Raw genomic sequence first — 12,922 nt, 5'->3', positions numbered from 1 at the left:
GAAATATGACCAGCACAGAGGAATGGCGCAGAGTGCAATCACATTAGACAATATTGTACAGATAGGTGGCCACAAGAAAGTCCAGAAGGGAGAAAAATGAAGACATTCCATGAGTATAGGAAATACTTCACCATAATTGAGGACTTATTAGTTTGCAATGACATAATTGTTATTCCTACTTCAATGAGATCCAATATCTTGGATTAATTACATCAGCCCTATCGACCCTGCAAAGTCTTCCTTACGAACATTTGGGGGCTTGTGCCAAAATTGGGAGAGCTGTCCCGCAGACTATTCAAGCAACAGCCTGACATAGTTATGGAATTATACCTTGTAGACAATGTCCCAGACACCACCATCACCATCCCTGGTTATGTCCTGTCCGACCAGCAGGACAGACCCACCACTGGTGGCACAGTGGTATACATGCAGGAGGGAGATGTCCTGGGAGTCCTCAACATTGACTCCAGAACCCATCAAGTCGCATTGCATCAGGTCAAACATGGGCAAGGAAATCTGCTGCTGATTACAACCTTCCACCTACCCCCCCCCCCCCCCCCCCCCCTTCAGCTGATGCATCAGTGCTTCTCCATGTTGAACAATTGGAAGAAGCGCTGAGGGTAGCAAGGGCACAAAATGTACTCTGGGTGGGGGACTTCAATATCCATCACTAAGAGTGGCTCAGTAGCACCACCGTTGGCCGAGTCCTAAAGGACATAGCTCCTAGACTGGGTCTGCAGCAGATGGTGAGGGAACCAACAACTACTTGACCTTGTCCTCACCAATCTACCTGTTGCAGATGCATCTGTCCATGACGGTATTGGTGAGAGTGACCACCGCACGGTTCTTTGTGAGACGAAGTCCAGTCTTCACACTGAAGGTACCCATCAACATGTTGTGTGGCACTACCACTGTGCTAAATCGGATAGATTTCTAACAAATTTAGCAACTCAAAACCGGCGTCCATGTGGCTCTATGGGCCATCTGCAGCAGCAGAATTGTGTTCAATCACAATTTATAACCTCCTGGCCTGGCATATCCTCCACTCTACCATTACCATCAAGCCAGGGGACCAACCCTGGTACAATGAAGAGTGCAGGAGGGCATGCCTGGAGCAGCACCAGACATACCTAAAAATGAGCTATCAGCCTGATGAAGCTACAACATTTGTATGCCAAACAGTGGAAGCAACATGTGATAGACAGGGCTAAGTGATCCCACAACCAACGGATCAGATCTAAGCACTGCAGTCCTGCCACATCCAGTCATGAATGATGGTGGACAATTAAACAACTGACAGGAGAAGGAGGCTCCACAAAGATCCCCCAGTATGTGAGTGAAGAAGACAAGGCTGAAGCATTTGCATGCATCTTTTGCCAGAATGCCAAGTGGATGATTCATCTCTGCCTCCTTCTGAGGTCCCCAGCATCACAGATGCCACTCTTCAAGCACATCTGATTCACTCCACGTGATATCAAGAAAGGGCTGAAGGCACTATATACTGCTAAGGCTATGGGCCCTGATAACATTCTGGCAATAGTACTGAAGACTTGTGCTCCAGAACTAGCCAAACTGTTCCAGTACAGCTACAACACTGACATCTACCCGGCAATGTGGAAAATTGCCCAGGTACGTCCTGTGCACAAAAAGCAGGACAAATCCGACCCAGCCAATTACCCCCCCCCCCCCCCCCCCCCACCTCCCATCATCCTACTCCAAATCATCAGCAAAGTGAAGGAAGGTGTCGTTAACAGTGTTACCAAACAGCACTTGCTCAGCAATAACCTGCTCACTGACGTTCAGTTTGGGTTCCGCCAGGGCCACTCAGCTCTTGACCTCATTACAGCCATATCCAAACATGTACAAAAGAGTGAACTCAAGAGGTGAGGTGAGAGTGGCTGCCTTGACATCATGGCAGCAATTGAACAAGTATGGCATCAAGGAGCCCCAGCAGAACTGGAGTCAATGGGAAATAGGGGGAAAACTCTCTGCTGGCTGGACTCATACCTAGCACAAACGAAGATGGTTGTGGTAGTTGGAGGTCAATCCTTTCAGTCCCAGAACACCACTGCAGGAGTTCCTCAGGGCAGTGTCCTAGGCCCAACCATCTTCAGCTTCTTCATCAATGACCTTCCCTCCATCATAAGGTCAAAAGTAGGGATGTTTGCTGATGATTGGTGCTGAACATTGCACATTCGCGACTCCTCAGATACAGAAGCAACCCATGTCCAAATGAAGCAAGACCTGAACAACATCCAGGCTTGGGCTGATAAGTGGCAAGTAACATTTGTGCCACACAAGTGCCAGGCAATGACCATCTCAAACGAGAGTCTCTAACCATCTCCCTTTGACATTTAATGGCATTACCATCACTGAATCCCCCATCATCAGCATCCTGGGGGTCACCATTGACCAGAAACTGAACTGGACCAGCCACCTAAATACTGTGCAAGACCAGATCAGAGGCTGGGAATTCTGCGGCAAGTAACTCACCTCCTGTCTCCCCAGTGCCTGTCCACCACCTATAAGGCACAAGTCAGGAGTGTGATGGAATACTCTCCACTTGCCTGGATGGGTGCAGCTCCAACAACGCTCAAGAAGCTCGACACCATCCAGGAGAAAGCAGCCACTTGATTGGCACCCCATCCACTACCTTCAAAATTCACTCCCTCCACCACCAAAGCACAGTGGCAGTAGTGTGTATCATATACAAGATGCACTGCAGCAACTTGCCAAGGGTCCTTAGACAGCACCTTCCAAACCTGCGACCTCTACCACCCAGATGGACAAGGGCAGCAGATGCATGGGAACACCACCACCTGCAAGTTCCCCTCCAAGCCACACACCATCCTGACTTGGAACTATATCACCGTTCCTTCACTGTCACTGGATCAAAATCCTGGAACTCCCTTCCTAACAGTTCTGTTGGTGTACCTACACCACATGGACTGTAACGCTTCAAGAAGGCAGTTCGCCATCACCTTGTTGAGGGCAATTGTGGATTGACAATAGATGTTGGTTTAGCCAGCGACACCCACATCCCGGAATGAATAAAAAGGAAAACAAGGCCATTTGGTTTTAACCAAGTGCAGAGTGAGGGCACAGTCTTTAGTATCTGGGTTATCTAAGGATATCGAGACCATAATCATCAACTGTCATACAGGATACAGAGGCCAGAACAGCGCAAACCACTGCTGACTACCTGATTTCCATCTAGACCTTGGTAAAAATTAGGCATGGACTATGTTTGGTGGGAAGTCATATTTCATCATTATCGACTACTTTTCCGGTGGGTGGAAGTCAGGCTATTACATTCTATGACCACCAAGATAGTTATGAGAATCCTTACGGACATATTTGCGACACATGGGATTCCGAATGAAATATTATCAGACAACGGACCACCGTTCGCGAACGAATGTTTTACCCAGTATGCCGTGAAGATGGGGAGATGTCAGAGGTAGGTTCTTTACACAGAGAGTGGTGGGTGCGTGGAATGCGCTGCCAGCGGTGGTAGTAGAAGCAGATACATTAGGGACATTTAAGCGACTCTTGGATAGGTACATGGATGATAGTAGAATGAAGGGTAGGTAGTTAGTTTGATCTTTAGAGTAGGTTAAAGGTTCGACACAACATTGTGGGCCAAAGGGCCTGTCCTGTGCTGTACTGTTCTATGTTCTATTACTGCTGAGCGGATTATCACCAGCAGGATTACTAGTGGGAAGGAAGTTAAGAACACAACTTCCAGTATTGCTTCAACAATTAATGCCAGGATTGAAGACTAAAGATTACGAGAAAGTTCGAGAAAGAGAAAACTCCTATAGAAGGCAACAAATCCCAAATTACAATAGGAGATTTCGAGCCAGCAGCATACCCAAATGAGACAATGGTCAAAAAGTTTGGATACATGACCTGGAACAAGAAGCTACAGTAATCCATACACATGAGGACTATCAGCAATCATATGTTATACAAACGAATAAAGGGAACATTCAAAGGAATCGGAGGAATATCATTCCTATTTTGCAAAAGCAACAGCCAGTAATCCATCTGCAAGATCCTGATGAATATAAACAAACCCAAACTGAATGGAATACTACAACCTGTAGAAACGAAAAACCAAATCAGCAACCCAGACTTCCTAGAAAGACTACTGATCATCCCAGACAGATTACAACCATATTGGGGAGAGTTGTCAATTCTCTGAGACTGAATCTGTAAAGTCAGAGACTTTGAGGGGGGGAGAGAGAGTAGTAGAGAAGTCCTAAATGTATATATGTTTAGAAAAATGTTGGATAAAGACTTAGTGGGAGATGTAGTATAAGACTGTAAAGGGTTAATACGAAGACAGTGAGACCCCTCCCACTGTACGAGCGATGATGTAATAGTCACATGAGAGAGGCTTGAGAAGAAGGTATAGCAGCATGAAGGATGCTAGCTTAGGTGGCTTGCGGAGAGTGCATATTGTAACTGTAAATAATAGAGTTGTTAGTTAACCTTTACCAGAAAGACTTTCTCTAGAATGCCCTACAACACTACTGTTAGAAACCCAACAATGGAGCACTTTGAATTCAAAAGACCTTTTGTAACTGTTATCCTTATTATCTGTTTCCTGCTATTCAACAGTCAATGATCAATGGTATTTAGTGCATTCCCTGCACCTCCTGAGAATTCAGCAGGGATCTGGCAGATTGATCTCATCAATAACTCATTATTTTGTGGACCCCCTTGAATGTCTCTACGAACCCCAGTTTGAAAACCACTGATCTAGATCCATGCTCATTTGAGTATGTATACCTTCTTTGGGCCTCCTTATCTCGAGAGACAATGGATATGCGCCTGGAGGTGGTCAGTGGTTTGTGAAGCAGCGCCTGGAGTGGCTATAAATGCCAATTCTGGAGTGACAGACTCTTCCACAGGTGCTGCAGAGAAATTTGTTTGTCGGGGCTGTTACACAGTTGGCTCTCCCCTTGCGCCTCTGTCTTTTTTCCTGCCAACTACTAAGTCTCTTCGACTCGCCACAATTTAGCCCTGTCTTCATGGCTGCCCGCCAGCTCTGGCGAATGCTGGCAACTGACTCCCACGACTTGTGATCAATGTCACACGATTTCATGTCGAGTTTGCAGACGTCTTTATAGCGGAGACATGGATGGCCGGTGGGTCTGATACCAGTGGCGAGCTCGCTGTACAATGTGTCTTTGGGGATCCTGCCATCTTCCATGCGGCTCACATGGCCAAGCCATCTCAAGCGTCGCTGACTCAGTAGTGTGTATAAGCTGGGGGTGTTGGCCGCTTCAAGGACTTCTGTGTTGGAGATATAGTCCTGCCACCTGATGCCAAGTATTCTCTGAAGGCAGCGAAGATGGAATTAATTGAGACGTCGCTCTTGGCTGGCATACGTTGTCCAGGCCTCGCTGCCGTAGAGCAAGGTACTGAGGACACAGGCCTGATACACTCGGACTTTTGTGTTCCGTGTCAATGTATACCTGCAGCAGATAATATTTAATTTGAACAATTAAAGGGAATGCATTTCCTTATTTTTACCTATATCTTCACTCCTAGCCTTTTTCCCTTAGAGCAAATGTTTTAGCTTTTCACTTTGGTGCTCAATTTGAAGAATTAAAAAAAAGGATCATTCTCACCTGAATCAGAAGGATATGGTTTGAAGCCCTGCATTAGGAATTCAGCACATAATCATCTGAGATTTCAGTGAGGAAGAGCTACATTGTTGGATGTGGTGTCTTTCAGATGAGATGTTAAACTGAGCTCCTGTCTACCTTCTGAGGTGAATGTAAAAGATCTCATGGCACTATTCGAAGAAGAGCTGGGGAGTTCTCCTTGCCAACATTTATCACTCAACCAACCACATCAGAAAACAGATTATCTGGTCATTTATCTTGTTGCTGTTTGTAGGACTTTGGCAAATTATCTGCCACATTTTCCTGCATGGCAACAGTGATTAGACTTCAAAAGTAATTCATTGACTTGTAGAGAAATTTTGAGCATCCTGAGGACATGAAAAGCACTATATACATGCAAGTTAATTTTCTTTCCCTTCCTCCTTCATTCCTTCAGATCAAAACTGTTTTGAAATTACAGTGAAGCTGAATCTTTTGCACAGTGCTTTTGTTCCTTTATACTGAATGTAAAGGGAAGATGTCCTAAAGTTGGTTATTTTTCTCATTGCAGAAACAAAGATCCACTCCTCAAGACAAATTGTCTCCTGGATCATAGGCTGTACCTGGAAACAACTTCAGAGTCCATTCATCGTTGGAATAGTAACAATATTGTTGAGTTCCTGGTTTTTCAGAACACCTTACATATGGGTAGGATGTCTTGTAAAATGGTAAGTGTACTGATTTTATCTGCTATAACTTCATGTGTCCAACTGCTGTGTTGTTCTCCTTTCTTTAATCTGTCTCTCTTTCTCCCTTCCAGGTGAGGCTAGCTATCTGTACCTTTTTCAGTATCACTTATCTAGGTTACCCTAGTAACCCTCTAATGTCAGCTCCTGAAAGTCAATGATGTGTAGCTAGCCACTACTCTGCATGTCTGTGTTCCAAAACCATCACAGCAGGCCCCTGCTTGAAATCATGCCAATCCCCAGTTACAATGGCAGGTGGCAACAGCAAGAAAAAAAAACCACACTTTTTACCACCAACAGTAACTAGAGTAAGTTTGTCTCTTTAAACTTGCTTTGAGATTCAGGGCAATGCCTATCAACCCTGGACGTCAGTATCTAGAGAGCAGTTAAAGGGGAAGAAAAGTTTATGAACTGTACTTTTGTTCAACTTACTTCCCTGAAACTTTTTTGGAAAACTGATAATCATTTGTGCTGATGTTAAGCTTATAATATAAATGTCGTCCATATATCCATTCCAAAACCATAATCCAGTTTCGATTAATACATTCATTCACTGGTCAAATAATAATTTTACCACAAGTTAAATTCTAGGATCTTAAAAAGAGCAGTACAGCACAGGAACAGGCCATTCGGCCCTCCAAGCCTGCGCCGATCTTGATGCCTGCCTAAACTAACACCTTCTGCACTTCCGGAGCCCATATCCCTCTATTCCCTTCCTATTCATATATTTGTCAAGATGTCTCTTAAACGTCGCTATCGTATCTGCTTCCACCACCTCCCCTGGCATGTACAGTGTTGGAAGACACTGCACCAAAATACTGTTAATCCTGTATATTAATGGCTAACTGGATGTTATGAATTTAGGAATTCTGTATTTTAAAGCGCTCCATACAATGCATTATACCTGTGTGGAGGGGCCACTTAATAGCAGAGATGTGCTACTTAATAGCAGAGTTCAGAAACTTGCCATGTGAGAAATTGTGACATGGATTATTTGCCATTGCACTGTTAGTTTGAATTGATCCGAAATAATGGTGAATATTTTGTGTTTTATATGCACCTTTTTGAAGAGTAAACTAGAGCATGATTTTTTTTCTCATTTTACCATTACAGGCTATTTAGGATAAGAAACACAAGTAAGAGATGATTTTTTTCTGAATCATTTATGAAGTTTTACAACGATTTTATTCCATAGATTAAGCATTGGAATAATATTTTTGTGCCTTATTTTGGTTCAGAAAACATTGCTGTTGGTCCTTTAACGGACATTTTGGAATATGTAAACATCGAATGGAAGGGAGATACCAAACAAGCTGAGAAGATGCAAAAGGTAACAATAATAATAATAATATGACTATTGAGACACCCATTCTAAGATGCTTCCAGAACAATACAATATGTGCATTTAGAATGTAATTGCCTCCTAATGTAAATGTATAGCTGTGACATAATCTATAGCTATGAGAGGTTGCTGTGCTGGCCTCAACTCCATAGTTATAATTTCATATGTAGCAATTCATTATCCGTTCTAATTTCAAAATTCTACGCTATTTAGATTTCCTCATCCACTCAGCACTTCCCTTAGCATGGCTGAGACTGAAAGCTGATCTTGCAAAGTGGATTAATACCAATAAGGATCTTGGCACTATCATGTACATAATACTTGTGCAGCAAGTTTCTCTTGCTTGCCTAATTGCTTAAACCTTTCATCAATCCTTTGTCAAGGAAAACATGGGCCAGGATTTTGTCCTGACGACACGGGTCTCGACCACTGGCAAAAGCATCGGCGAGAGCCCTGTGTCACCTCCTCTGGGGAAGTCTGCCGGATCATGTGCCAAATAGGCACTTAAGTGGACAGCAGCGGGCCTTCCCTGGGATAAAGGACCCCAGTGACGGAAGTCCCAACTGCTGAGAGTTGCCGGCCATTCAGAGCCTGGCTTTTTTTCCCCCCCAAAAATATACTTTATTCATAGAAATCTGTAAAATAAATACATTACAAACCTGTTCCAAATTGACATTCCAGAAAGTGCAAAAGAAATCAGTTTCCTTTGATACAGAAAGTGAGTTGCCTCACAACCCTTGCCTTTCCATTTTACATGCAATGTGCATTTGCATTACATAGCAAAACCATATTTTGTTGCATACAGCCCGAGGGGTTTTACATGGGTTCCAGCCCCTTGGAGGGAGGGCCTGACAGAGTGGCCTTTCCCCATTGAGCCTTTGCGGTGGTTGTCCCCAAGCTTTAGTGCATCCTGCAGCACGTAGTCCTGGACCTTGGACTATGCCAGTCTGCTACACTCGATTCAGAGCATTAATTGCACACTTAAGGGCCTCAGTTGGCGGGGCAGGAGGGCTGGTCATAGAACTTCCCACCTTGGACTTAATTTGGGTGGAGGCAGGAAGGTTCAGGGATTCCCTCCCCTCCTCCCCCCCCCCCCCCTCCTCGCCGCCAACTCACCCGATTAAATGCTCTCCCTGCCTCCAAACCCGACGCGGGGGAGAGGGTCAAACTCCCTCCATGGTGTGGAAGGTCAGTTCCTGCAGGTTTTCCCGTTGGAGGAGTTGGTGAGCAATAACTGAGAACTTGAATCATTGGGCTGAATTTTAACCTTTTTTTAAAAAAAAGGTGGTTTTGGGTGGGGTGGAGGATTAAAGTCTGAAATATCTGGGCTGAAACTTCTGTGCCCGCCGCCGGAGAAAAACGGCAGCCTTCCCACGCTGTCCGCATGTCGCGGAGCTGCCGCAGTTTTCCGTGTAGCATTTCATTTGAATAGCCGGGGCGGACTGCCCCCCTCCCCAATCACATGGTGGCGGTGAGCTGTCTGTCCCCAGCCATTTTTAAAGGGCTGTCAGTCCTACCGGCAGATTTAAATATTTAAAGATAAAGCGAATAAAAAAAATTAAATACATTTATTTTACCCCCCCTCCCACACCCAATAACCATAAAGTGATTAATTTTCCTTCCCCCCCCCCATCCCAAAAAAAACCTCCTTTACAATCTGACCCTCCCCGCACCTGCCAAACTGCATAAACTTTAACCTCCAACCCTTCCCACCATCCCCTACACTGAAACGTATCTCCTCCCCCTTCCCCACCAGTGTGGTGACTTGTTTCCTCGGACGGAGATCTGAAGGCACAGGAATGCCGGCGACAGGGCCGAAGATTGGTGCGGAAACTCCGGCGGCAAAGTAACTATGGTTAATTCATTACTTTTAATTTATTTCAATATGCAAATAAGGGTCTCGACCGGTGGTGGGAGGGGCCGCCACGAGGCCTCGCCGCTGCCGGCAATGTCGGGCTGGGCCCTCCTGGCGTCTGGGTGCATGGCGGCCCCCTTCCAGATGTATCTTCAGGAAACTCCCCCACCACCTCCCCCCCGCCCCCCCACCTTCATCACGGACCCCGCGCCTGGAGGAGAACTAAATCCAGCCCTCTGTTTCCAGACCCAGCCCCACCTCCAACCTGCCCATTGTCCAGCTTTAATTGAGGTTGGAAGGTGGGCGGGTGACCAACCCATTCCAAGGAGGCGAGTTAGGAACATTGGAACGTAGGACTTTGCAGCAAGAGTAGGTCATTCGGCCCTTTGAGCATGCTCTGCCATTCAATAAGATCATGGTTGATCTGGTTGTGGTCTCAACTCCACTTCTCTGTCTGTCCCCCATAACCCTTGACTCCCTTGTCTACCAAAAATCCATCTAACTCAGCTTTGAATAAATTTAATGACCCAGCCTCCGCTGCTTTCTGGGAAGAGAATTCCACAGATTAACGACCCTTTTGAGAAAAAATTCTCCTCATCTCCGTCTTATCCTTAAACTGTGTTCCCCAGGTCTAGTCTCCCCCACAAGGATCTTATATGTTTCAATAAGATCACCGCCCCATTCTTCTAGACTCCAATGGGTATAGGCCCAACCTGTTCAACCTTTCTTCATAAGGCAAGCCCTTCATCCCCGGAATTAGTCGAGTGAACCTTCTCTAAACTGCTTCTAACGCACTTATATCCTTTTTCAAATAAGGAGACCGAAACTGTACACAGTACTGCAGATGGATAGTCTTTAAAGAAATATTACATAGTTTGCAGCAACTATATATTCCTTCAGGGCACAAAAACCCCAAAAAGTAAAGGCAGTCAACTGTGGATAACTAAGAAAGTTAAGGATTGTATAAGATTAAAAGAAAAGGCCTATAAAGTTTCCAGAAATAGTAGTAAACCTGAGGATTGGGAGGATTTTAGAATATAGCAAAGGAGGACAATGAAACTGATAAAGAAAGGGAGAAGAGAATATGAATGTAAGCTAGCAGAAAATATAAAAATGGCCTATAGAAGCTTCTACAGGTACATAAAAAGGAAACGTCTGGCTAAGACAAATGTGAGTCCATTACAGGCAGAGTCAGGAGAATTTGTAATGGAGAATAGAGAAATGGCAGAGAAGCTAAATGATTACTGTGTCTGTCTTCACTGAGGAAGATAAAAGAAATCTCCCAGTGGCGCAGTCGTTAGCACTGCAGCCTCACAGCTCCAGCGACCTGGGTTCGGTTCTGGGTACTGCCTGTGTGGAGTTTGCAAGTTCTCTTAGTAACATCCTCAAAAAACTTCAATAGGTTCGTCAAACATGATTTCCCATTCATAAATCCATGTTGACTATGCCCAATCAGATCATTATTATCCAAGTGTCAATTTATCACATCCTTTGGAATAGATTCTAGCATTTTCCAGTGACATTCTAATTTGTACATTGTGTGACTAGAATACAGACAACTCATGAACTTTTTTCATCTATAAATTTGTAATCTTCTCAAAATACATTTCCAAACACCTTAATATGATAAGTATTATACATTGAATTGATGCTGTTAAATCCAGTGTATGATATTTAAGTCTTAATGTGGTGCATCTTAATGCTAAATATAAAAAAAATCCAATATTATAACTGATTAAGGTTATGAAGATAAAACTATGGCTGGGATTTTACTCTTGGCAGATGGGAGCCGTCCACAGACTGAAAAGTCGGTGGCGAACCCGCTTCCGCCTGGCCTGGGGATCCGACCCGTATTTTGCTGGTCCCCAGCCTTTAATTGCTCTGAGGCGGGACTTCCACCCGCTTGAGGCAGGAAGTCCCGCCTAATAGAGCTGCCAGCCAATCAGCGGGCTGGCAGCTCTTAGTCCCAGCAGCACCACCGGGAGCGTTGGCAACTGCTGGGGCTGCAGCCCAGCCACCTGAAGATGATGTCGGGGAGCCCGGAACCAAGGTAAGTTTTTGGGGCCTTGCTGGGGGTGATTGGTTGGGCAAGGGTGGTCGATTTGGGGGGACGGGGTGGTGGGGGGGCGGTGTGTGTTGGGGGTGGTTGGGGCAGTGGGGGCGGCCCTCCATCGGGCACAGGGTGTCCAATCATGAAGGTCCCCCCGCCCTCCCCCCCCCCCCCCCCCCTGCCCCAAGGCCATCAGAGAGCTGTCTGCTTTTGTCAGGCGCCGTCTCTCGGGCCTCGGTAAAATCCCTGTGGTGGTGAGCGGAGGCCCAAAAGTGGCCGTTAAGTGGCAACCCCCGCCACCTTCCCGCTCTTTGGAGGGGTGTAAAATTCAGCCTTATTTGTCAATTTGTAAAATGTTTATTGTATGAATCTATTTCTGTGTTCTAGGCTTATAAAGAAATTTATTTGGCACACAACATTAAAAAATTGCGAAAAATCAGAGGAGATAACTACTGTGCACTGAGGGCAGTTTTATTTCAGATTCTATGCCAGGGTATACCTCTTCCATCATGGATGCGGGAACAGGATGTAACCAAGGTAACTTGATTGTAAAGAATGCGCAGGCCAGTGCACAACTATTGCAGCTCAATCCGTCAAAGCACTGAAGGGTTGTCAAATGCACATTTTTTCCCTAATTTGTATGTAAGTAAAAGAAAACTGCTGCATGTAAAGCAGAATTTGGAAACCCTACATGATAAAACAGTTTCTTGTTTAAATGTGTTTTTATTTGGAATACACCAATTTTTCTTCTATGGCAGAATTTGATTTTTGTGTTGTGTAAATGCGGATCTGCGGTACCTAAAATATCAAATCATATTCAGTCTTTTGCTTCTTCCCTTCTATCTGTCTATATTGCTAAGAAGAGGGTCTGCAATATGTGATCTAAAAGTTCAGAGCACTCAAACTGCTGCCATCACACATTAGAAAATTACAGATGTAGTAGTTGAACATGGTGCATGATGCATTGCTATGTGTCACTTTGGAGTAAAAATAGAAAATGCTGGAAATACTCAACAGATCTGGCAGCATCAATGGACAGATAAACAGTGACTGTTTTAGGTCGATGACCATTCATTTACCTGACAAGGTAAAGTGAATAACCTGAGCAAAAGATGAAAAAATGTCTTGTGCAGCAAATGTTAATTTGTAAATGGGCTAGTGTTGTTTATAAAGGTGTTTTTAGCTTTACCAGGGATAATGTTATAGGTGAGCGACTTACTGTGCATTGCCTTCCTGCATTTATGCTGTCACCTTACCTGGTCTCTATAGGCTGGTTCAGGAGTTGTGCTGGGAATGTTCTGTCATGATGCA

The 12,922-nt window shown here is 44.8% G+C and overlaps 1 protein-coding gene across 3 annotated transcripts in view; it reads left to right on the top strand.

Annotated features, from left to right (window-relative positions):
• LOC137384471 (inactive ubiquitin thioesterase OTULINL-like) overlaps positions 1–12,922 on the top strand; it is a 74,270-nt gene that overhangs the window by 36,703 nt on the left and 24,645 nt on the right. For all 3 annotated transcript variants that reach the window (XM_068058614.1, XM_068058606.1, XM_068058595.1), the window contains exons 2-5: positions 6,190–6,346; positions 7,478–7,500; positions 7,603–7,694; positions 11,999–12,148. In XM_068058614.1, the coding sequence (XP_067914715.1) occupies positions 6,190–6,346; positions 7,478–7,500; positions 7,603–7,694; positions 11,999–12,148 (422 nt within the window). The remainder of the gene's footprint in view (positions 1–6,189; positions 6,347–7,477; positions 7,501–7,602; positions 7,695–11,998; positions 12,149–12,922) is intronic.

This window comes from Heterodontus francisci, chromosome 2 (genome assembly GCF_036365525.1).
Source record: "Heterodontus francisci isolate sHetFra1 chromosome 2, sHetFra1.hap1, whole genome shotgun sequence".
NCBI classification, from domain to species: domain Eukaryota; kingdom Metazoa; phylum Chordata; class Chondrichthyes; order Heterodontiformes; family Heterodontidae; genus Heterodontus; species Heterodontus francisci.
The sequence above is the reverse complement of the archived record's forward strand: the minus strand, read 5'-3'. Positions and strand labels throughout refer to the sequence as shown.